At 41.8% G+C, this 24,883-nt stretch overlaps 1 protein-coding gene across 1 annotated transcript in view; it reads left to right on the forward strand.

Annotated features, from left to right (window-relative positions):
* The first annotated feature begins 200 nt into the window (after positions 1–200).
* Positions 201–24,883, forward strand: part of LOC117204750 (neuroligin-4, X-linked-like) — a 222,932-nt gene continuing 198,249 nt past the window's right edge. The window contains exon 1 of the mRNA XM_033442473.1: positions 201–1,852. Coding sequence (XP_033298364.1) covers positions 1,465–1,852 — 388 coding nt within the window. The 5' untranslated portion in view covers positions 201–1,464. The remainder of the gene's footprint in view (positions 1,853–24,883) is intronic.

Genomic DNA, 24,883 nt, shown 5'->3' on the forward strand with positions numbered 1-24,883 from the left:
TGACTCCAGGAAGTGTGAAGTGCGTGAACAGAGTGTTCTCGGTCCAGTGTCGTCGCGTGTGTCATTCCGAGGCAAATTCCGGCCGAATCGAAGGGACTGCGTGCATTCGTACGATTTACATTATCTATCGTTGCTCGTTAAAAACAAGGGACGCGATCTGTTACCACTAAATAAATGCTTCTGAACTGGTCCAGTACGACGTAAGAGGGACGTGAACCAGGTGATCGCAGGGGTGAACAGTGCATGTAGACGCAAGTTGTCTGAACGAGGCAGTTTGTTGGTTAGGACGCAATGGAACGACACGTCGTTTGACAGTGATTCGGTGTGAAATTTTCGTCAACCGTTAGTGATCGATCGAAGTTCGTGTCTTTGGATGGTGGTTCACTGAAGCTGCTCGGATTATGAAATGTCCATATTAGATAGTGATCTTCTAGAACAATAACGTTTTATTCTATACCAAGTTATAGCCAAATGCTTTTTGCACAATTCCGTGAAAGACAAATATATACGAGAAACAGAGAGGGGATGTCCGCGTAAAAGCGGAAGAAGAAAATTTGAGAAGCTGCAGTCCGTCCAAAGGAAAGGAAAGAGAAAGAGAATAGAGAAGAGCAGTAAAACGGTGGACGTAATTCGACGGCATCCGGTGCCTTGCTTCCTCTATTCGCTCTGGCGAGCTAGGTCATAAGAATGAAGCGAACCGGTAAACATCGGAGCCGTGGCTTTCTCTTGGGCATCATTAGGGCGAGCGCTTTTTATTTGTACCGCCATATCAAGCATGCTATCAAGAACGAGATCGTCTTTTTGTAACACTCACGATATTTTTAAAATGATCTGGGCCATTGCTCTGAAACGACGAACTACCCTTCTCGAAGTTTAATCCAGTTGTGTTGTCGTGTCGACGCAATTAGGACACCATTTTCGAGATACCATCGAAAAAATCGTGTCAGGCATAATAGACGAAAAAAAAGTGTGCTGCGCGAACTCGCCGTATTTACCTTTCATAACGCTGACTCGGGGATGTCTTTGGTCGTGTGTTGACTGCTCATGAAAGGTCGTCAGCAGGTTTTCCCAGAAGGATAGACAAACAACGTTGAACGTGAAAAGAGACTCGGTTTGAATTGACAAACTCGTTCATCTTCCAGTGATAATAACATCTAATGGTAACTCTGAAAGCCTAAGAATGAGGTGAATGTACTTCGAGGAGCAATTAAACGTCGTAAAGAATAAACGAACCCTTTGGGTTGTACGTTTCGAACATTGTGGAATTCGTTTCGACGCCGATCGCCTACTGATGCATCCTGGACGCGCACCTGGTCCTCGTGGCGACGAGGTGGGCACGATCGCGCGCGTTCCAGCCTCTGGGGGCGGGTAGAAGTTCTAGGGGGAAATGAAATCGTTGGTCGAGCTCGAGTGATCGCGAAAGGGAGCAGGCGTGGAGACGGGGTTTCAAGGGCGCGAACGAAGATGACGTCGTCGATCCTGGCGCTGCTCGGCCTAATCCTGGCGACCGCCAGCGCCGAGCTCAGCTCGAGGATCGTCAGGACAAAGTATGGGGAACTATCGGGCGTTATCGTGACCCTCGATCGGCACCTCGAGGGCGTCGAGGTGTACCGTGGCGTTCCGTACGCGTCGCCGCCGATCGGCTCGTTGCGTTTTATGCCCCCTGTCAGCAGTGCGCTTTGGCACGGCGTTAAGGTGGCCGATAAATTCGGGCCTGTTTGCCCGCAACGGCTGCCCGAGCTTACCGACAAAATGCCGAAGGGTAGAGTCGAGTACTTGAGAAGGCTGCTGCCCTACCTAAAGAACCAGAGCGAGGATTGCCTGTACCTAAACATTTACGCACCGGTTCAAGGTAAGATACACAAGTCTTTCAAGTCACTTTGAATATCGGTACGAGATCTGTTATTAATACTTTTGTGGCCGTTCGTGTACTCTATATTTATAATTTGCTTATAATTCAGGTAAAGTTAATTGAATTTGTTTGTTATTACATTTACTTCCTGCGGTACTATTGTACATTAAGTCGCATAATACGAAAGAATGTATTTTGAGCATACCTTAGCTCGTATATTAGTTAAGGCAGTTGTAGCATAGATTAATTTTCTTACACTTTCTTTGAGATATTGAAGATACGTCATTTAGTATATTATCTATATGTGATTCAATTTTTGGAGAGTCTATCATTATCGAAGTAGATATATTCATCTTCAAAGTTGGGATTTTTAACACGTAATTCCTATAGTAAGCCGCTGCGAAAATGACTTTTTGATGAATTACAGAAAAAATTACAATCTTGTTAAAAAACTAGCATGTTGTGTGAAACATAACCCTCTTTTAGCCGTTTTCAAATAAAAGTAACGTGAAGTATATTGTAAATATTATAATATGAAGTTACCGTTATGTCCATTTCTGAATTGTTCATTATAAAGTATATTATAAAATATATACAACCAACAAATCTTTTCCTAAAAGAATATGACTTTTGAGTCTCGGCATGCTCTACTTTCAAGATATATTGTCGCGCTACAGATATCTTAAGCACAGCCAAGTATGTAGCGCGATGAAAGAGTTAGCTTGTATCAAAGATATTTCTTTGAAGAAAATATTTTGCTTGGTTTATCATCCTTCGGATCTGCTACTATCCAAAATTTCGCGATTTTCTCGTCAATCTAATCGAGACATCTTTCATTGGTTCACGATGGATCGAAGTATCCTTCCTTCGAGTATCCATGTCCGCTTCCGGTTAGGGTTTACAGATTTCTTTGTGCCGCGCAGGTGTATGCCTTTACCACTTCATCGAGACACGCACGGAACTCCGAATAAAATGAATGGAAATAGAATGAATGTATGATTCATATATTTACCTTCCGCAGAAATTCATTTGAGAACAGTTCCCTAGCTCCTTTTTTACGAGTGATTTCGGACGGTCGCTCGAGCATCCAACGGTATAATTTACTACCAGAATAATTCGCTTTGAACATTTTGTTCGCAATATTTGAAATTCTGGTTGTGTCTGTAGATCGTTATTATGGAAAAATCGGGGACTAGTCTAGGCATGTTCAGATTTGCGCGTCCTTTTTCTCCCATTTTTCGCGTTTTCATTTCTAACGGCACGGCTCTTTGTGCTCGACGACTGCGACGGGACCTTTTCGAACGGCAGAAATATGCGCCGATTCTTCAACGGCCTTTCATCGATGCCCTGTCGTTGTCAAAGGATTTTCATGCGTCTAGGTGAGTGACATGGATTAATTTCGATACAGAAAAGACAGGATAGGATAAAAAGAGAAACACGAAAAGCGGGAAAAGTTTCTTTGCCTTCGCGAGGATATTAGTGTTCGATTAGGAAATGAATATGCGTTTGTTTGATGCACGTAAACGAATATCATTGCGATGTACTATTATATCAGAGATAATCAATCAGTCACTTCTACCTTTAACTTTTTCATTTGGTTCTACGATGCTTATTCGGGGAAAAATGTAACCGGAAATAAATCTCGAAGCTACAGAGACAAAGAATAAATTAATACTGGAATAGAGTTGAGTCTCCGACATTTCTGATAAACTTTTTAAGCTTCTAGGAGTTTGAACTTTTACCAGTTAATCGATAAATGAAACGGTAAAAGTAACAGGTTACGCGTCAATCAAATGTCTGAAATTTCATTTATAACCTCTGGAATATTGAAATGTCGTGTCAACTTTTCGATTATTCGCATTTAAAAGTATTTCATTAAAATAACGCAACGATATGTTATTAGAAAAGGATCAGTCGAATAATCCGCGAGCAAATCTTCTGTTTCTAATTCAGCTCCCGTGGTGTTCATGGGGAAAAAGTTATCAACGAGAGCTGGCCGCGTACGTTCCAGGGGTTCTGCTTCAACTCGGTTGAATATAATAGTAGTATTTCAGAATAATAACCCTGCAGCGAGCCATTGTCTGGCCAGTGCAAACAAAGAATCCATGAAAACGACCATTAATTTGCCGATTTGAATGGGAAGTGTTATTTTACAGCCGGGTGTTCGCTTCTCATAAATCGTTTTGCAACCGTGGAATTCACCTGATCACCCTACCCCCCCCTCCATCATTGCAATTCATCCCCTTATCTTGCTCGTGCTCGAAACCCTCATGCCACTGATTTTTTGTATTTCACCAATAACTCGATTGTTAATACACCGAATTGTTACAGAATTATTACGTGTACAGTTATCAGTTTTCATCTCAATACGTAACTAACACAATTTTCCATATCTTCAAAATTCAATAACGCAAGTTTCTTTTCAATTTTCGGCACAGCTCGTGTCCTCTGTCAATTTCAGTTTATTTCATAGCTTTTATACGAAGTTCTTAATTAAAAGCAACCTAGAACAAACTACGTATATCGACTATTATAAAATCCAGTAGGTACGGTCAGTTTTATTCCCAGCATCCATCTATTCTTCGCCTCGGTACCTTCTGTAAATCGCTAGCTAAGCGTCTCCGAACTCGTTGAAAAACAAATGTAGGAGTGCATTTGCATCTCCGTTGAAATGGTGGACCGACAATCTCGCCGGTTAGTCGATTCACGAGGGCGCGCGCGCGCCAATGCGCAAACGCTGGCCCGTCGAGGTTGCGCCATGCCGAAACTATTCTGTTCAATTCCGCTCCTACCCGCTTATTTTTACCGTTCACGATACTTACACGTAATCCTCGGTACGATACGTGTTTGCAGATCGCTTCAACTGGCCGAAAACGCGCTGGTCCGGTGTGTATCTATGTATATATACACACGTGGAAGCCAACACGTTCCGGGCATTTGTTTCGTAGGATTCGCCAGGCGGTTTCTATCTTCCACGGCGTTTCTCCCAGCTTCGCTTATCGCTTACCGGCTACTGGAGTGAAAAACGACGCGAACCTTTCACAGCGAAGTGCCTTTGCCATCCTGACGTTGGATTCCTTACCAGGGAAACAGCGCCGTTTACTTTTCACTATGAACAACACTGGCCACCGGAAATTTCAGGGATCCGTTGGCTCTTTTTCTTTGATTCCAAGAAGCCTCAGAGATTCGGTAATCAATATAGTCGGCGAGGCAGAATGTAATTTTCCAACGAGAGATACGTAATTGCGTGTGAAATTGTTGGAAGAGCTTTTGAATAGGGCGTCTGAGTATACACGGTCCTATACTACTTAAAAATGTACGGCCACATTTATACGTTATCAGAGCTATAATTTTTATTTGTATAATTTCGTTCACTAGTTCAGAGTTTGCGTACCACGCTTCGTTATCTCCTATAACACGTTTTATAAAATTTAATGCAATTTCTAACTATTATTCAATAGAAATACTTAAAGTTTTCCTTCGATATGACTCAATCTTGCGACAACAGATAATCGCGACAAGGTTAATTCCGTTGTTAATTAAAATCTCTTCTTGTGACGAAAGGCTGCTCGATCAATTTTTAATCTTATGTAAATTGGTTCTGTTATGAAAACAGAAAGGGATATAGGGTTGACTAACCTAATGTCCGTCATGTTCACGGCAGAGGGAGGGGAAAGGCAACAGGATGTTGCGCGATAGTCCAGATAGTACGATTAATATACAAGCAGAATTAATTAGCATGGCACGCGAGATACAAGACAAGGGAGAAAGAGAGAGGGCACGTAAAGCGGAGGGAACGATGGAGAATCGTTGAGTTTTTCTTTGGAAGGCGGCTTTAATGCAAGCCCCTTTAATCCGCCTCGACGTTGCGGCGCGCAACACATCCAAAGGGGAAGGTTGCGCTCGCGTATTCACGTAATTTCTTGATCGAGGAAGAGAAATTGTATTTAAATGGACCATGCAAATCTGTGGCAAGTCCGTGGCGTTGCCGCATTACGTACACCGTAGAATCTTGTTATGCTAATTCACAGCAACGTTTCGCGTTTCCTTCTGGCGTTCGCCGGGGAAACGATTGCTCGATTCTTGCTAAGGATTCTACAGCTGTTCAATCGATTCTTTGGTCATGTATAATAAAGAATTGTATAAATCCTTCGAAATACAGAATACTTTGGTGTATTGGAATTTAAATATAGGAAAGATTCTTTAAGTTAGTAAGAAAGATTTAATTGAATACTGTGTAATCGAGTATATAATTTTTGACATCGTCAAGTAGACTGATCGATCATAATTCATACGATATCCTTTGGTTAGAAAGAACTGCGAGTCTCGGTAATCGAATGATAAAATTGGTCGGCATGCGGATTTTATAGATGCAATCATCGAGGTGCATGACGGCTGATGAGTGTAAAGATGAAGGCGTGGTCAACCTCGTAAACGATCTTACACGCCACAACTAATTATGAAATTTAATTAAAGCGCTGACTCTTGTACGCGTGCGGCTTTTGAAGGTACACGAACCAACGCTACTATTTAGCAGAGCACTAATTCAGCCTTCATTTATCTGCCAGTGTAGGAAATTAGAGGAACAAAGAGAGAAACGACACTAACAGAGGCAGACGACGTCTTACCACTTTGCGCTCTAACCGCGTAGCGTCGTTGAGCTTTGCATTTTTTGGCACGTTACACGCCGGTTGCACGCCACGCGTTGTGCTGACCTAAGAAAAATAGGTCCACTTCAGCCTGCATCGCGTAAATGCTTGGCAGGTTGGAAAGGTTAGGATCTAGGGAGCGTGTGGTTGCCTTTATGAAAAAATATTTCTAGAATGTAATTTCAACGTAAACTGCATTATCCAAAAAGCAGTAATTGAGGTCTTACTCTTTGATTCCTTAGGAATTGTAAGCACGAAGCTTGTCTTTCTATATATTTTGATATGCCGTGTGTAGTATATTGTGGTATTTATGGTAGGCAATGGAACGATTTATGGCATCTGTTTTACGACTAAAAAGCTTTGCGAAAATATTATCTGTCATATCCTTTTCTTCTTGCTCACCCTGAAGATGTGATAGCACGTTTCCGGTGTTCGTCTCGCGGTCAGAAATAGAGAGGAAACGTAACGGTATTTTAGGGATCACGATCGGATGGAATTCAGGGAATAACATCGAAGCAAGAGAGGCAAAGAAAACATGTGCCTCCGCGAGTCGAAGTTGTGGTAGGACTTTTCAATTTCGACGGGGAGAACTCGTTCCAAAGGAATAACGTTGCTCCTTTTGACGTTGCTGGGCAAAGTGTTGGGGCTAGGCGGGAATCCTGTTGCGCGTCGCTATATATCGGATCATCCGGATAATAGATTTGCCGAGGGTAAACTTCGCGGAATTTTTGTCTCCTGTTTTCGCCAATGTGGCTGGAAAATTTAAAGAAAGCAGCCAACCGTAGTGCTTCTTATCAGGGTGCCGGAATTTCGGCAATGAATATTAATATTTCAGTTGAAGTTTGTACGTTACTACGATTGAAAAGAGAGAAATATTGTACAAGTTGAGGCTAACATTTTAAAAAGATCAGGATGAGTTATGAGTATTTTCATCATGAATGAATTTATCTTACAAAACTTGCTCGATAACGTCTAAATAAATAAAACAGAGATTAATGCGACGAAGCGATACAATATTAAAATGCCGAGCGCTGTAAATAGAATTGGATCGATGCTGGTCAGACACAGTTAACGAATGTGCATGGTACGCGGAGAAAACTTCACTTGCAAAATATGAAACGTCCTAAAGTTTCGTTATATTCGCGGAATAATTTCTCATATTTCCCCTGTCGAGTACAAATACGAAAGAAAAATAGTAGGAAAATGTAGAAGATAAACTTTTCTTATGTTAGCAGATTTTAACGTGAGATTAACATATATTTTTGCATTTTAATCATGAATATCAAACGCTTTTAACTCGGTTTCAAATGACAAACACAAGAGAACTCTTGATGGATGATCGATGACCAGTCTTCTAGATTATGAAATACTGGAGAACATTCACCGTTCATCGCAGTATCATAAATTTCATTCGACCTGTGCAGCATTTTTTGGAAGCTCACGTGCTTCCTCGTACGCAGATCAAAAGGATACCGGAAAAGCATCAAACCCGATAACGATGTCCGCAATTCGAACAATACAGTGGCAACCGTAAATCGATCGCGTCGAAGGAATAGCCGCGCGAATACGTGACCTCTGAAACAATTGAAAAACATGCATTAAACATGCCAGCATGATGATTTATGGATGCCAATGCAGCGAACGTTTCGCCCTCCGCCCACATTTCGTTTCTTGTCAGCGTTATATCTCACCTGAACGTGAAATAGCGAAAGATTCCCGTTTATACGTTCCTTGGAAGCATCATACTTTATTTAATCCTCCACGCCTGGCGATCAATATCTTATTACACCGTCAATAATTTTGCCAATTATCAAAAAAGGAATTAAAACGTCCGATGATAGATAATTTTTCGTTCTGATATCAAAAGCAGTTCTCGTTTGTATTGTGTAACGAAACTTGAGATTGCAAGAGACGCTGTTAAAGAGGTTGGGTCGCGTTTACTGCAAAAGCCGGAATAGTTATCGAACAAGTTGCAACATTTCCCGACAATGGGCGGAAAATTCAGGAAGTTATTATCGTCTGCAGCCGAGAGTCTTCCTAGGTACGTTGCCTAATTCCTCGACCACCCATTATGATATTAACCGGTGACGTTTCGCGATAAACTCTCGCCTTGATTTCTTGTATTACTGGCATTGTGATTCAGGAATATATTTTGTTAAGCCGAGCTATAGGAATGCAAAACTACGGTAAAAAACATGATGGATAAGAAAAGACATTATGTCGGTGCAATAAATAATTTTTTGGAAACAACGAACTATACAAGAAAATGTCAATTATAGAGTTACAGGCATGTGTATCTAAGGAATAATTGAAAGGCATTGTAAATCGTGTGAATTCCAGTCGAGATGCTTCTCTTGCCGAGCAAGACTCTCCATGGGCCAATCATCCAACGAGGCTTGATGGAGCTGTCAGCTGCAGAATTGGAGGTGAATAGTCTGTAATGGATTTCACTAGGAGAACCGGTCGTAGCTGAAAGCGTGAAAAGAGTATCGGACAGATAAATATTTAAATTGGTCGAACACCTAACTGCGCGAACCGGCAAATGGCAGGAACAGCTAGCCTACTTTTCAAATGCGCACGATTCGTTTATTTAAGGAAGTTGTTTAAAGGGTGTGCGATGCAAAACCGAAAACCGATAGTTTCCAGAGTGCTTTTTCTATTATAATTTATTAACGTGCAGAAATAATCTGATTATATGTATAAGATGCAGGCGAGAAGCATTCTCTTTCCAAAAGAATTCGATCGACCATTAATCACAATCAACGCAAAAAACCCGAGGAATAATGCGCCCGAAGGTTTCAACCTCGTAAATCCGCGAGAGAAAAGAGTGGACGTGTCGCTGCTAGACAAACTTCTTTAGCTAGCGATATTCGGTTTGACACGGAATTATCGACAGATTAAGGTATTCCGAGACGTCGACGTTGTTGTCTTTCCACCACCAAAGTGCTTTAGAAGTCAGCTTACACGTCAAACCTCTGAACTTATCTTTCTAAAGAATATACGGTTTCGTGGCACGAACTATTAAGCTCGATTAGCCTTTCCTCTCGCGTTCTACATTTTTTTATATATTTCAGAGAGAATCGTGTTTTACGAGGTATTGGTCTTGCTGAACTTGCGAATCCTCGGCAAAATTTTATGGATCTAATTAACCGATTACTTCTTCCTTCGTTTTTATACTTTCTGGGTTACTAGAATAAATCGGTGATATTGATATACCTTAGAAAACTTGTTCGCGATAAATGAAACGTGTATACACGTATTAAAAGAGCCAAACTATGAGAGTATACTTATCGCGTCGACAACATGAAACGGCGCGCATACTAAAGGGATTACGCGACCTACAAGAGTCTGATATTGCAGAAGGACCGGCTTACGTGAAAGTGGCGGCTTGATCATGACGAAGAAGTTGTTGTCGTTTCTGGGGCACGTTACACGAGCTAACTGGAAAATAATAAGCGCAACTTGAGCGTCGCCAGAAATTGATCGTAAGCAGCGTGGAGGTGCACGATGATTTATCACTACCGAAAGATTAACGGGTTGACGCAAGGATTGCTCACGTTACTCCACTCGAAAACTGATTTATCGATGGTTTGAGGGTGAATCACGTATTTCGATGCGTTTGCTGCGTAGCTAAAATTGGTACGAGTGTTCGATCAAAATTTTCATTTGAGCTACGTTTCTTTCTCTTTGTTCGTAATTTTAGTAAGGAAGAGAATGAAATGTGTTATCTGTTCAACTATATGTGTCACCACCATTTCTGTTTGCTTTCTTCAACCACATTTACTATATTCTACATAGAGGTTACCTCAAATAAACGACGCTCCAAAAGTCTTCTTCCTGAGAATTAATATCAGATCGAAATTTATAGCTGGCTGGCATTCTTGGCCCAAGAACTATACATTCTAAAGTTCTTGCGGAATCGTTCAGTTTCCCGTCCTCCGTTACTAATAGCAGTTAATTTCCGCGACTTAACCGCCACTAATCCAGCTTGCGAAGTTTTGGTGCTTCTTCGAGAAAGGAGCAAAATATCTATTCGTGATTTTCCACGCGTAACAATAGTTAAATATATTCTTCAACAGCATAATTGATTCAGCAAGCCACAGCAATTATTCAAGTTGAAGAACTTAAATGTCAAGCTTGCCGTATCTGTTATAATATAACCGATCGTATAATAGCCTTGAAAGTTCAGGCTTCGTCGAGCTGTCACATGTAACAACATTTTTAAATAGGATAAAGGCTAAACACGCGACCAACGATGCCAGCTTATTGATTTTATAACAGTCGATGAATGGTTATTGCTTGCGTGTAAGAGACGCGATACGTCGTCACGAGTCGTTCCGTTATCGAAATAGAAATCTTCAAATAATTGCATTCTAAATATCTCAAATTATATAAATTTGAGAAAGAAAAAGTTTAAAAAATACAACCACGATATAGAACGACCTTCTATCCTTGCATTATGTTGTGGTTGACTGATGGCGGAACGAGTGGATGAATTTGTAATAAAAAAAATATATTGAAATAAGTATAAGTATAGATGTAGTGTATGCTAATCCAGATCCTCACTCTTTCAGTGTTAGAATACAATAGGAAGAACGATAGAGAGCACGTTCATATATTTATAACAAAGGACATTACCAAAAAGTTAACCTTGGTGTGTAGCTCTAGCTGAAAGCTACAAGAAACAACAATAGAAATATACTTATAGCTCTTTTGTTTCTAGATCTTGTAATCCAAAACAAAAATTATATTCAAGGGCACAATAATATGAGCCTCTTCTTATTTTGGATTCTTTTCACTAAATTCTATTCTCTTCGTAACAGCGGTCTCCAGGTCACGGATATACAAAAGAAAAGGTGTGGAGTTTTTCTTGAAATAATTACTTCAACACATTATAATATACACAGATATACACAGATTAAGCTACTTTGCTTTTTCAAAGCGTGTACCATTTTCCTTCGTTGACTTTAATCTCTTCGTCGTTCTTCGTTAACGAAGCGTCCTTTACAACGTATCGCAGCACGTAACAGCGCGCGCGTCGCCTTCGACGAGTTTTATGATTACACGAAGCTCATCGCGATATCTGCACGCCTCGGGCGCGCAATCTCCTTGCTAGGAGCTCTTCTTCAGAGCAACCACTCGACGATTTATTACGTCGTTCCGGCCGTTCTCTTCCTTTCCCAGCCGGTTATGCGTACCCGAAAAGGAATTCTTATCCCACTGGAAAGTTAGATTCTGGTGAATCGTTGACGCGCGCGTTTCTCTAGTCAAATTTGTTTCTATCGCTTGTTTTTCAGCCAAGGGTAATAAAATGTTTGACCTGCGACATAGTTTACTTCAAGCGTTAAAGGAACACTGCGCTCCACAAAATTTTTCTACCGTTCTTTATATTATACTTTCTCTTTTTATCTTTGAAACTTAGGGTTGCATTACTTTTGTGTCACTCTGTATGAAAAGCACTGGGGAAGGAAGAGACAAAGACCTGGAGTGCCGCTCGAGTTTGGTCACATTTTTAATCCGACCAAACTTTTTGAATTACGGCTAGGTCGCGTGGAAAGGGGTGGAAGAAGGAGGGCATAAGGCGTCGACCAGGGTAGCGTAGCGCGCGAACGGAGAAAATTTGCAGGAAAAAAGATTATATTCCTGACCGTAATGGTTCCTACTCGCTTCGAGTCTTAGGAGTTCTCTCGAGCCGGGAACAGTCATTAAAAAAGACTTTCCAGCGGGCCAGGTAGACCGGCGAATGGTCGAATGAAATCGCCGCGGGACAAGCCGGAAATGGTGGACGCTGTGAAAAAAGGTCGCGAAGGAATTCTTTGCACGGGCCTTCTTTCTCTTTCCGCCGCCTCGGCCGCTTCCCGTTCCTGTCTTTGTCCATTCTCGCCGTTTTCTATCCAGTTTTCCCCTCTGTTTCGGCCTTGATCCCCAGCGAACGCCGCAGCTGTTGGTTTATACGCAGGCTTACCGCGACCACGACGAAAATAATTGCGGCGGCGTTAAATCGCGTACCGAAACGTTTCCTCCGGGGAAGTCTTGATCTCGACTGTTGCGATTAACGCGTTTCCCGACCGTGTCGCGCTTTCTACACCAGCACGTTTGTCGGTTTTACGAGTCTTGTGGCTGTAGAGTACTCGTTGCGTGAACCAGGCACTACGAACGATACCAGGATTGTCCCTTCGTTCGGTGTGAGTCGTAAATAACGTACAATCGTGTGGAAATATTTTATATTTTCTGATGTTCAAGATTTGAGAATCTTTCTACGATATTTAATCAATTTTTTACCGCAATACGCATTGGCTTTGACATTGTCCACGGCGGTCGTCACAACTCGCTACGCTACTTTACGAAAGTGAATAAATTGCAAGCGATTTAAATTCTATATTACTATTAAGATTATCTTAAAATCGAGAATGATTTTGCGTCACTAATTGTATAGTAATGGATCGAAAACTGCACAAAATTCCGATGGAACAAGCGATCGAAGGACGAGAGAGGTTCGAATCGTTAACAAAGGGTTTAACGACGCAATAATTGGCGGTACGCGTGAGGGCATAGCGATGCTCTAAGCTGTAAGGGCTGCGGCGTGATTCAACAATAGCTCGGTTACTGCCGGCGACGATGCTCTTTCTCGTTAATCTCGTAAAACGTGCCGTGGCTTAAAAGGAAGACAATAAAATCCGCCTGCCGTACTCGTTACTCTCTCCTCTAATGAAATAACAATGACTATTATCGTCTCTTATTACTGCACCACCGTTCGTCGCCTTGGAAGGACGCTCGGTGAAGATCGATACTTCCTGTGATCGGCATGATTCACTCTGTTCTCGAATCGAACTCACGCGAAATTTCATTACGATTCTTGCAACGGAAATGCCTATTTTCCTTCAGATTACATAATTTGCTGGTAAATATCGCTGTTAGCGATAAATTCTACATTCCGTTAGGTGTCGCCCAAAGCAAGTTAAAATAAACGAAAAAACTGCCGGCTGGTCAGCCACGAATTAGCTTAAACGACCACCGATTAATCTTGCATGGGCCCGTTGGGAGATGGGAAAACAAGGCGACAAGGCCGTAGTTCGTTCGCCTGCTAGCCATAGCTACTTAATGCCCGATCTCTCGGGACTAGTGTAACCCGTTGCACCGCATTCGGACTCGTCCTTTGCCCACGGACTCACCGAAGGGACGTGACCACCGTCCCAAGATGCGGAATTCTTGGGAAAACTACTTTATTACCACTTACCCTGTTTATCAGCTTGTAATTTCTCTTAATTGCTAACTGAAAGTCCACCGGAAGATGATTTCTCTTTGTTACGCTTCACTAACATTCGGTCAAAGAACAATAAAAAAGTCTTGTGGAAATTGTTCATCGAATTTTCGATTTGACCGAGGAAATTGCAGAGGTTTTCCTCTCGGGGGCAATCGTGAAATAGAAAAGAAATTGCGAGATTCTTTTTCCAATTTCTTTCTTTGTTTTTATCGCTATATAGATAAAAGAAGTACCAAGAGATAAAAGAAACTAACCATGTCTCTTTGTAACAGTTTTTCTTTCTATTTCTCAATGCGTCGTTATTTATTAACATAACATCAGGGATCCATCTACGCGCTGAGTTCCAGTAATCAAGTTTACCAATTTTGTTACATTATTTAACCCAAATTGCCGAAGGAACTCCACAGGATTGCGTCGTGTGTTTAATGTTCAACGAAGCGCGCAGCGATGATCGTAGCAAGCTGGACGTATCCCAACCACGCCACTATGAGTCTCGTAAGGAAACTTGGCAAAAAGCTATTTTGCTTGCAGCGCAACGCTAAGCTGAGAGTAGCTGTAACGTTAAGTAGCTGCCGGGGCTTTCGTAACTAGCCCATGGTGACGCCATCTCATTTTCAATTGTTTTTGGTTTACCTAGCCATTTCCCTTTGGCTATTTTTGACCCTACTTTTATTATTCAATCACAAAAGATTATTTCTCGTCGGCGTAAAGATCGTTACGCGTACGAGTAATCAAAAGTTACAAGATATCTTTCCAATGTTTCAACAAGGTCCTTAAACTCGGGAAAAGTTTAAAATGAAACCTACACCGCCTGAAACTCGAGGAAAAAGAGCCATTCGATATTCTGCAGGCTTTCGTCGCAAGATGTTTTCGAAAATACGATTCGCTAAGTGTGCCAAGTACAGTCAGGTTTCATATCGGCGGAATTTTTATTCTGAATAGAAGCCACTGCCTCGTGAATGACAATAGGGAATATAATTCGTTGAGTATTTCGCATTTCATTCACGTTGAAAAATGCTTCCTCTTCTTTCCCGATTTTTCTTTGCCGCTGAACGCCTGAGGCGTCGATTCCACTTAATCCATCGATCGAGATTTCATCTCTGTACTTTGAAAGGCGATTAGAGAGTCTGAGCTTCCACTTTCGCGACGCCTCGGGCAGATCCGAAGGCTTGTCTTTGTTGTTGCTGCCGCTGTCTTAGCCATCGAGCAACATCGATTTAAATAATCGCTTTTTTTCTCGTGACCCAGCCGCGAGCAAAATCTTTGCGCAATCGAAAGTAAATTCATATTGGAATCGAGTTTTAAAACCAAGCTATCGATCATCTGAACTAATTAAACTTCTGAAAAACAAACAATTTTTCCAACCGTATTACATCGCTGTTCCATTACTCGGTACTCTAATTCCCGAAGAAGCTTTTACTTCACACATTTGTTAATATCATATCCATTTGTTACACTCAATCAATTATTCTCTTTCATTGTAGTCAATTAGTCTCATACATTATTTTACATTTATTTCAGAAATTCACAGTAGGTTGCGAAAGTTGTTCGAAAACTCTGTAGGTAATCGCAGCCTGCAGCGTTCTTTGTTAGTTCATCCCCCAACATCGAAATTCGAGCTCCGAAATCGAGCATCGCAAAATTTCCAAAGGGCAGAGCGGCCCATAAACTCCCTTCCATAACGGTGCAAATTCTACTTTAACCACCGGCGCTCTTTTTTCCTTTGGAATCTCGCTTTATCGAAATAACAATTATTCGGCGGGCTTGCGGAATTGAATAAATTTCTACAACGTATCTCTATTGATAGCACGCGCGATCCCCACGCACAATGAACAGCCGTTAATTTGCCGTAAATCGAATCCTCTATTCAGGCTGGAGTTCAGAGAAAAACAAACGCAGGAATTACAAAGTACCGGCATCGCGAATCGAGCGTGATACATTAGCGGGCAGCTGTTTTGTTTGCGGTACGTGGTCATTGTTCCGCGAATTAACGCTGTACTCGAGAGCCCTCCGCAGGGACAAGAGCCAGGCTAGTGCGTGAGCAAATGCGAAATTATTCGCGCAAAAGCGACTCGCGGCGCTGATTTTTCAATCAAGCCCGCCGGATAATTCTGGCGTGCATAAAGGATCGTTGGACGTTACGCGGACGTGCGCTCGCTCCAGGCCATTTCCACCATTGATATCCGTTAACTCCAACAACGCTCTTTATTCTTTCAATTATGCGCCCGTTCCATGTGAATTATACTAGACTACCAGTATGGTTTCCTTGGTTGTCTACCTCGAAAGCATGGCGACAATCGCCAAATATGTAAATCGATACGAATGATATTTTCTTTAATTCTTCGTGAAAATGATATAAATTCGATGGAATAAAGCGTTGTATTTCTTGCTATTTTTTCTCTTGTTGGTGGAAATAAAAGTAAAAAATTCGTTTTGCGGAGGTTCTCGTTTCCATTTGGAAGATGAAGGATGTATGGAATAATTTAACCAAGAGGCAGAAATAATTCTTACCCGGTCCAGCTTCGTTTCGCTGTGGGGCCACAGTGTCTGTTTTACAGGCGTCCCGCGAACGTTTTAAAACCCCGCTTGTGGATTTATCGCTGTCCCTTCTTGCCCTTTCATTCTTCTCGTCTCTGTGCCAGTAAGGAGAAGGATGGGCTCTGCCGTTGGCAAAAAGTTCCGACGTTAAGTGTGTCTGACGTTGCTCTCTTGTTTCCCCTTTATTGCGTATAATACTCTGCTTTCCTATATCACTCTGTTTCTGCTATTCTTCTCTGTCCACCACCTTCTGGTCGGTATACCGCTTTTCTTCGAATTATCATGGAAACTCAAATGGATATTAATATAGGAAATCGATCGATCGCTTTAACGATAATATTTTCAAAGAATAAATTGGAGTAGTTTCGTGGTAACGAAGAAATTTCGAGCCACAGAGGTAGAGACAACGGTCGAAAATCTGACCGATTGTTGCGAGCATGTTTTCAGCCCGGGAAACGATTTAGTCGCAAAGTAATTAAGATTCAACTTCAACCAATTTCGCTGTTGCGCTGACGCGCCTTGCTCCCAGCAGATTGTTTGCCAGGGTAAATTACAACCTGCGGGTTGCATCCAAAAATTACCATTGATCCTACAGTCATTTGGACATTTCTTCGATACTTTATCTCTTGTTTTTTTTTTCTTTTTGTTATTACCAGCCAATCTATATCCTGTCGTATTTTTCATAGCTTCGAGGAAAACCGTTATTGATACCAATTCCGCAGAAACTTTCCAATTAAGAGTTGCATCCAGCGCTGTGAACACTTTTCAAAAGAAGTCTCGTAAGAAAAAGGGAAAAAATTATCGCTCAGGAACAGAACGTACGTACAATTATTGTATGTACACAATGGCCCAGTTTCCCATGTCTCGCGGCGCAGAATACTTCCAATACGGGCTAGCCTCTAATAGCGCAACGGTGCAATACTTAGATGGGTCGAACTGGTCTGCACATTTCCGGCCGACGACTAAGCCAAAAGCGTTACAGCAGCCAACGTTGCAGCAAGAAACGAGGTCGGAATGGAAGCGGGGGAATAGAGCATGTACGGAGACGAATGGAGGGAGAGAGAAAGACCGGTGTGTGCGACTCGTTACCTCGATTTTCAACGAGCTGCACAACCGTAGCTTGTCGTACCGACAGAATCATTTGTTCGTTCGTTCGTTCCTGTGATCTAGCGGCACTCTACCTTACGCGATATCCGCGCAATAACGCGCTAATGTAAACTCCCGGAAGACGAAAAAAACGAAAAGGTAGCCTATAGTTCACTAGGTCGATAGGGAGTTTATATATAACTGGAAAGCCAGCTATGCATGGATTCTGATGGAAGAATCTTTTCTTAAATAAGTTCCAAGTTTAAAACTTTTAAAACCAAGCTTAATAATTCGCTATCTAAATGTTTTATCGAAAATTGTAGTAGGAATGAAACGCAATCTAAAGCCAAGTAAAAGCTTCGAATAAAATGTTCAGCGTTTCAAGTAGTTAAATCCCTTCGACGATCTCCGCCGTTTACGACATTCCCCTTGGATCAACCGCTGAGGAATCTTAATTGAGCGTTCACAGCTTGTTGGAAATTGGATCTTATCGTTCGTCTCGGGTACGTATTATCCGTGGTCCGCGCCTTGCCACGATGGGCACCACGAATAAGCATTTTAACGGGCAAAGTTTCAGCTATTCATCGGCAAGTGGCTTTTGTTCGTCACCCTGGCCGAATCGATAATCTATAAACGGTCAACCAACCGGTTCGCGCCCTCGACGTTGGCCGCTTTTCGCGACATCGGCTCGCCTGCTGTCGTTTGTTGTGGTGCAGACGAGATGATCGATTATCTTCGTGCATAACCGTTCCAGTTGGCATTCAAATGGTTAGATGTTAAAGTCCGTCCGTCTAACCTTGTGTCTTGGATCCAACGTGTTATAATATCTTCGCGGCGCGTCTTCGTGATTTTCTCGTTTGTCTTTGTTTCTTTGCGGAATCTTATACTGTTTCTTAGACGAACTTAGACTGTTCTTCGAATACAATGTCTGCTGGTTTAGCTTGTAAATGGGTGAAAATAACGATTTCACTGTTATTTGTCCTATACCGTGATATCGCATACTGCTGCAAATTTTAAGAATTTAACGAGAAAAATATTTGTATCAAGGTGTATGAACAAATAATGAACAGGTAATTACAAAGATACAGAGAACACGTAAGTAGATATGGTCTGCCTATAATAAAGCGTTGGCGTACTCGTTGCAATAACTTCCAGAGCTTCGTTTAGCTTTGAATACGCATGAAATGTTGCGTCGTATATCGATTCTATAGTGCAATATATATCAAGTAGCACATAGGTATAGCGACGCAGACAAAATGAAAAATTTAAGCTTATAACATACGAAGCTTCGTTGCGAACTTGGTTGAAGCTCTTCTATAAAATATCTGTTATTCCGAGCATCGCGTACTGTGAAAGTCTTATCACGTGCTGTAAATGCAGTCCTTAAACCGGCTTAAGAGCTCGTACAGACAGTCCGTTAATGTTTAATAATGGCCAGAGGTGTGACTATAATTCTAAGTAATAAAGTCGATACCACGGGCGGAAGAACGATAACGTCCGGCAATTAACTTTGCCTAACTCGATAACGTTTTCTCTAAGACAAAATTTTAACTCGTTCCCAGACTTTGAAATTGCATTTTATACTGTCCTTATTTTGTAATTGGTAATTTAGTAAACTCGATGACAAACATTTGTAATTTTTCCCAGTTCCATTAACCATAAACAGGAAGCCATGGAAAGTGAGTAAATTGCTTTTTAATAGAGTTGGACAGCGCCTTAAGTAATTATAATCGAAATTGTATAAATTGGATTTTAAACCTCGCGTTCAATGTATGTCAAAGCACGTGCTCGTTTATTAATACAGATACGTTCGAAATTCGCTGGATCGATCAGGAATGGAAACTCGAGTGTTTAATGAGTACCGATTGTTTATAACGTTGTTTATCAGCCGGCCTTGTCGACCGTATTCCAGTTTTATTCATCCCATAAATTGTATCTACTAGTTCGCGTCCGTGCTATCTGACAAGCAATTAATGTAAACGCGTGGCGTGGCTTGCCCCGGCGTCGTTAACGAGCAGGCATTCGTTTGAAATAACGCGACGACGAGCGAGCTTGCCTGATGAAACGATTTTCCATAAAAAGCAGGCTTCATCCTTGAACGAAAGTATATAAAGAAACTTGACGAAAAATAAGCAATTCAAAGCGTATTAATTTCAGTCACCGAAAGGGTCTTTCTGGTTATCCTAGCAATTTCGGCGATTCATAGTTCACGCAAATAAATAAAGGACGGAATAGCTGCCGTTTATGTAAACTCGAAAATATTGATCTACAAGAGCAACATGTCCAAAAATGGACATGTCACACTCAGGGCTACGTCACTAGTAGCAATATTTAAATTAAACTCTCACTGTTAGCCGGCAGAGAATGGCTTTCATAAAATAACATCGAAGGTGTGAAAAACAACGAACGTACAGCTGAAATCGGCTGCTTCATCCGCCGCTGTTTACTACATCAACGACCCATCTTTCGAAACGAACAAACAACCGTGCTCGTTGTACACGCCCGTGAATGTCGATCCTCCGGTTAATGTCCGGATCGATAGGGCGGAATCGAGGACTACGCTGGCCATCGTTAAATTTTGCACGCCAATAACGCGACCGCCCTAGAGACATGGTATTCCGATAAAAAGGCGATACATGACACTATATAACGGTACCGGACCTGGCGCGTTTTATCGCCAGCGTGAGAGGCGTCTGTATGTTCAAATCGAGCACAGGGAAATGAATTATCAATTTTTCTGTCGCTGTTGTCCATTACGATTCTTGCTTTCGTGTTTCCTTATTTCTTCATTTTTTTTAGTTCGTTAAAAAAAAAAAAAAAAAAACAACGCCGAGAACCCATCCGTGAAGTAGAAATGACGATGACCATTGGTGGCACGATCTGGGATATTCAGAGCTTATTAAGGGACAATTAACACACACAATTGGGAGGGAAAAATAACAATAAAAGAGACAGAGTTCGTTTAGCTTTAACTAGAAGCCAATTATCTCCATTTTCGACTGCAAACAGACTCTCTTTTGTATTTAGAATCGCCAGTAGATTATCGAGATGCTAGCTACGGAATTTATTTCAAGATTTTTAATTCGCGAAAGTAATGGCTGGTCCGATTAGAGCTGAAATATGTTGTCGCGGCCGTTGTTTCCGTAATGAGGGAGCGCTGTGTGCATCGTGAACGCGCATGGACCCCGTAAATGTCGCAGTTGCTGCGATCACACGTAGGTATTGCCTTATAAATTTCTACCTTGCAGCAAAAAACTTGGCGTACTTAAAATTTTACTCGCTCTCTTCCTTTTAATGTGTTTCACGAGTTAAGAGTTACTAAGAATACCGAAGTCAATAATGTTTTCAATTTCTTACGAATTGCTACATATACGAAAACTTGTTACAACTTTGTTCCAATTCCCAGCTTAGAGGCATTAAATTTTAGTTTCACAAGTGAAGTTTGTTAGAAGTTCGACTTCAGAGAATATCACGACGAAACTGCGACGATCATGGATTTGAATAAAATCCCCGTGTCACGTTCGTCGCAAAATGTATTCAAAATGTTGCAACAGGCGTTGGAACAATTCTGAAATTTACTTTGGTCCGCATGTGGCCGGAAGGATAACGCGAATAACCCGTAGCGCTCGCGATTCACGAAATTCGGGCCTGTTCTTTTTTTTCCGTCCCTCGTCACTACCACCACGACCCTGTGTCTCTGTTTTTCGAAAGCGAGAATTAATTTGGTCCCGCGTACATTTCCGCGATGAAAAGAGAGCGAAGAACTGCGAGGCTTTGTTTGAAATGATGTGTGCGTTACGTGACAAAGGGTAAAAAATATTTTCCGAAGTGAAATGGGTAAAAAGAAGTAGTAAAAGGAAAACAAAAAGGGTAGGTGTATAGTTATTGCGGACGCATAGCCGCGTTGTCAAGTAAGATTGACGGGGTCATGAATTTCTCTCTTTTATCGTAAAGGAGTGTATTTTAATTAACTGCACGTAATAAACTTTTATTAGCTTCAATTAAATACTACACCGATCAAGGAGTGGCATTTTCTAGTAATTAAAAATTACTTTTCTAATGATCGTTCAAGGCTGCAACGCCCATTCGAAGAGGCCAAAAATAAGTTTGTTATGTCGTAGCTTAAAAAAGAAGAGCGTGGCCAAAGGAAACACGTCGAGAATGTCGTTGCACCCTGTCGAGAGGGAAGTTCGTCGTTGAGGCATGACATTTCCGATCGATTCCTCCCTTCGATTAAATCCAGCCGTTGCTGGATAGTTTTGCTGTGCGCTAACGGTCCCTGTCAAACTTCCGAATCGCCGCAGCGGCGAAATTTAGGGCGCAAACATTGGCTCCGTGGCGAGCAGCAGCGCACCACCCACGATAAACGTCGGTCCGGGTTTAAGTTTTGAATTTATAGAGTTAGTCGGCAGTTGCCCACTGGTTCGGGATTCTCTTCTTAGCGCGCTATTGACTTTGAAGACTCCGACGTTGCTTGGAGAACGTCACGTTCCTTCGTCGTGGATTTCTCCATTCGCTCGTGTGTTTGACTTGTCGACGACGCGCGGATGGCTCATAATATAGTAGTTCTTAGAGCAGTTAGCAATAGTCTGCGCTGAAACAAAGAAATGCACTGAATTAAGTTTAATTCGTTGTGTGTGATCAATAAATGTCCAATCTGGTGTATCATTTGCATACATATGTCCGTTTGGTAATTCAGACTCTCTTAGTACGTATTTTGTTCTAATTTTCAACGCTGCGGCAATCTTTAAAGTAGTATAACTTCAGCCAATCTTCTTTATAATTACATGGACAGAAAATGAACGTATATCAGATAAATAACGAGAGAGTCTCTACCAGAAATAGAATAAAATTCTCGCAAATTCAAAGCACGAAAGTTCCAGTACCTTTCGAAATTTCTCTCGTAATCCATCCGGTGCTAAATTCAAACGCATCTACATTTTTACCATATGCATGTTATCCGAATTTTTCTATGCTCAAAGTATGAAATACCATTTCTAGTGGCGATCATAATTTCAATGTAATGAGAAACTAAAATGGCAGGTCATAACAGAGATTAAAATAGTATTCCGTTACTCGTTTGAAACATGTATCGTATTTCGGACTAGGGTTTTAGCGAAAGCCACGCCGCCGTAGCTTATGAAATATTCGATCCAGCTTGTACCCGCTGTTTCGCGATACGATTTCATTTCAGACTATCCTGCGCTGCGCATGACACGATACGAGTGTTACATTTCGTTTGACAAATATTATATCCATGCCGCCGAGTCATTACCTCAACGAATCTTTCTGCTTTTTGATCGAAAATGTATAATTAGCTCTTTCACATTTTACATTCGCGACGTGCTAAAAATTCGAATAAGTGCGGCCACCGTTTAAGGGTTTCCTTGAGAGTAGAAACGCGACAAGAAAGATAAGGAACAGGCAAGCGCGGATATTAAGGAAACTCATGGATTATGGGACCGATTAGCCGCAATTAGATAGGCGGTCACGACTAAAAAGGTTCGCGTACGACTATCTCGTTGTAGCGACGATCGACGTGTTTTATCTCGTTCCCGCGAAGGCGGTGCCCTCGGATAAGAAAGTTTCTTGAAAAACTGCGAAACTTGCCTTTTCTCTAGGACGAAGGAGGCTGTAACAAGTGGAATAAGGCAGGACGTTCGAGCGAAACTTCTTCCTTACAAATGGGTAACGCTCTTTGCCCGACCGTCGAATCGTTTCGCCGTGAGGCGAGAAGTTTTTTTTTATATTTAAATGGGGAACAGGGCGGGAAATGCAAACGAAACGGCGGAACGCGCCGAGTCTGAAATCCGCTCGTTGGACGAAAGCGAAAATTCGACGATAGCAACGTTCGCTATTGCGTGTTTACGGCAACATGAAATAAACCGCGAAGTTAAGAATGCAAACGGCCGAAGAAAAATTATTGTCGTGGAATTCTTTTAAGTTCGTCGAGGAAGCCGTTTGACTTTTTAATGAATTTACCGGTACATTGTTTTAAACATTTTTTTTTTTTTTTGTTTTATTTACCCGGGCAACTTTCCTGTGGAATAATTCTCCGAGCAACTTTGTACGCGACGATCGTGGAAGAATGATGTAGCGACGTTGCTGGTTTGAAAAAGAAGCGGTAAAGTCGTTTACAAAAGAATAGAGAGTGAGTAGTCTATAGTCAGACGCTACAGACTCGATTCTCCTCTAACCGTTACGGTATTTACATCTCCTAGTGCGTACTTCTTCTACGCTTGTGTTAATACTTTCGTTTTTCGAAAACATTTTATTGTCGTTTAAACCTCTAAATAAAGGACTAGTGGTTTTTAAGGTAATAGTAAGTTAAAGCAAGCAGAGCATGCAAGAATCTAAAAACTATCGACTGGGTAAATAAATCTATGCGAAGGAAAGGGCAGAAAACGTGGGAAATCAGTATCGGCGTTCCGCGTTTCCGGTGACAGCTGCGACGGGAATTTATTTCGCTTCAAAAAGTTCCTTTCACCGATGCGATGGTCCAGAAACTAATGGCGGGACCCAAGTTTGCCATTTCCTGACTGCCAACGAAAGGGGTGGAGGGATTGAAGGTAGCAGAAATTGCTCGCATCTATTCCCTCTTTAAATCACTTTCGGTGGATTGCTTATAATTCTATCGACGATAAATTCCGACTCGCTGACGGTTTAGTTAACGAGAAAACGAACTCGCGAGCATGTGTTGCGCATCGCAGAATTAATAACGTATTGCTGCTTCTCACCTAGCCCCTTTCTCATATTTATTTCCACGCTTCTTTACACTCTTCTTCGTTTGCCGGCCTGAAGCGAGTGGCAATGCCAGTATTTATCTCGCGTTATCGATTCGCGTACCTCGAAAATGTTGTTACTCGAATTTTCGACATTTGTTTACTTCGAATTTCCGACATTTGGCTCGATACAAATATCTGTTGGCAGCAATTGGTTCAATTTTATTTCGTCCCAGTTCATTTTATTCGACGTATTATTTCCAACTGTTCGTTTGACGAATAATTATTTAATATACACAAACGAGACACGAGCTACACTCGGTCGAAAGCGATTAATTATTTTATTAATCATCTGTGTCATGCTCCATCCTTTGCAAATAATTCAACATTTTTCGTCATCAGTCACCGTAAGGAAGAACCATCGGGAAGGTTTCGAATACCCCGGAGACTCTGACTGAAAGCGAACAAAGACAAATCCTGCGAGAGCCAGATTGCAGACGCGCCCGTCAGAGCTTTCTTTCTCCGTGTTCACGGGTTAATACATATATCTTAGCGCAGTAGGAAGAAAGTTTTTCTTTCACGTAGCAACCCAACCAAGACAGACTGCAAAGCTGTCGGAATCCTGACGGGTTACGGAGCCCAGAAACACTTTATGACGGCCTTAAACGGCGCAAGGAACTCACTTCTCGCGATCACGAGACGTGCAACCGCAATTTCCACCGCATCGATATCGATAAACGGGCGCATCCGGTGAACTTCCTCTGTTATTTTA

The sequence above is a fragment of the Bombus bifarius genome, unplaced genomic scaffold (assembly GCF_011952205.1).
Source record: "Bombus bifarius isolate JDL3187 unplaced genomic scaffold, Bbif_JDL3187 scf7180000007979, whole genome shotgun sequence".
NCBI classification, from domain to species: Eukaryota; Metazoa; Arthropoda; class Insecta; order Hymenoptera; family Apidae; genus Bombus; species Bombus bifarius.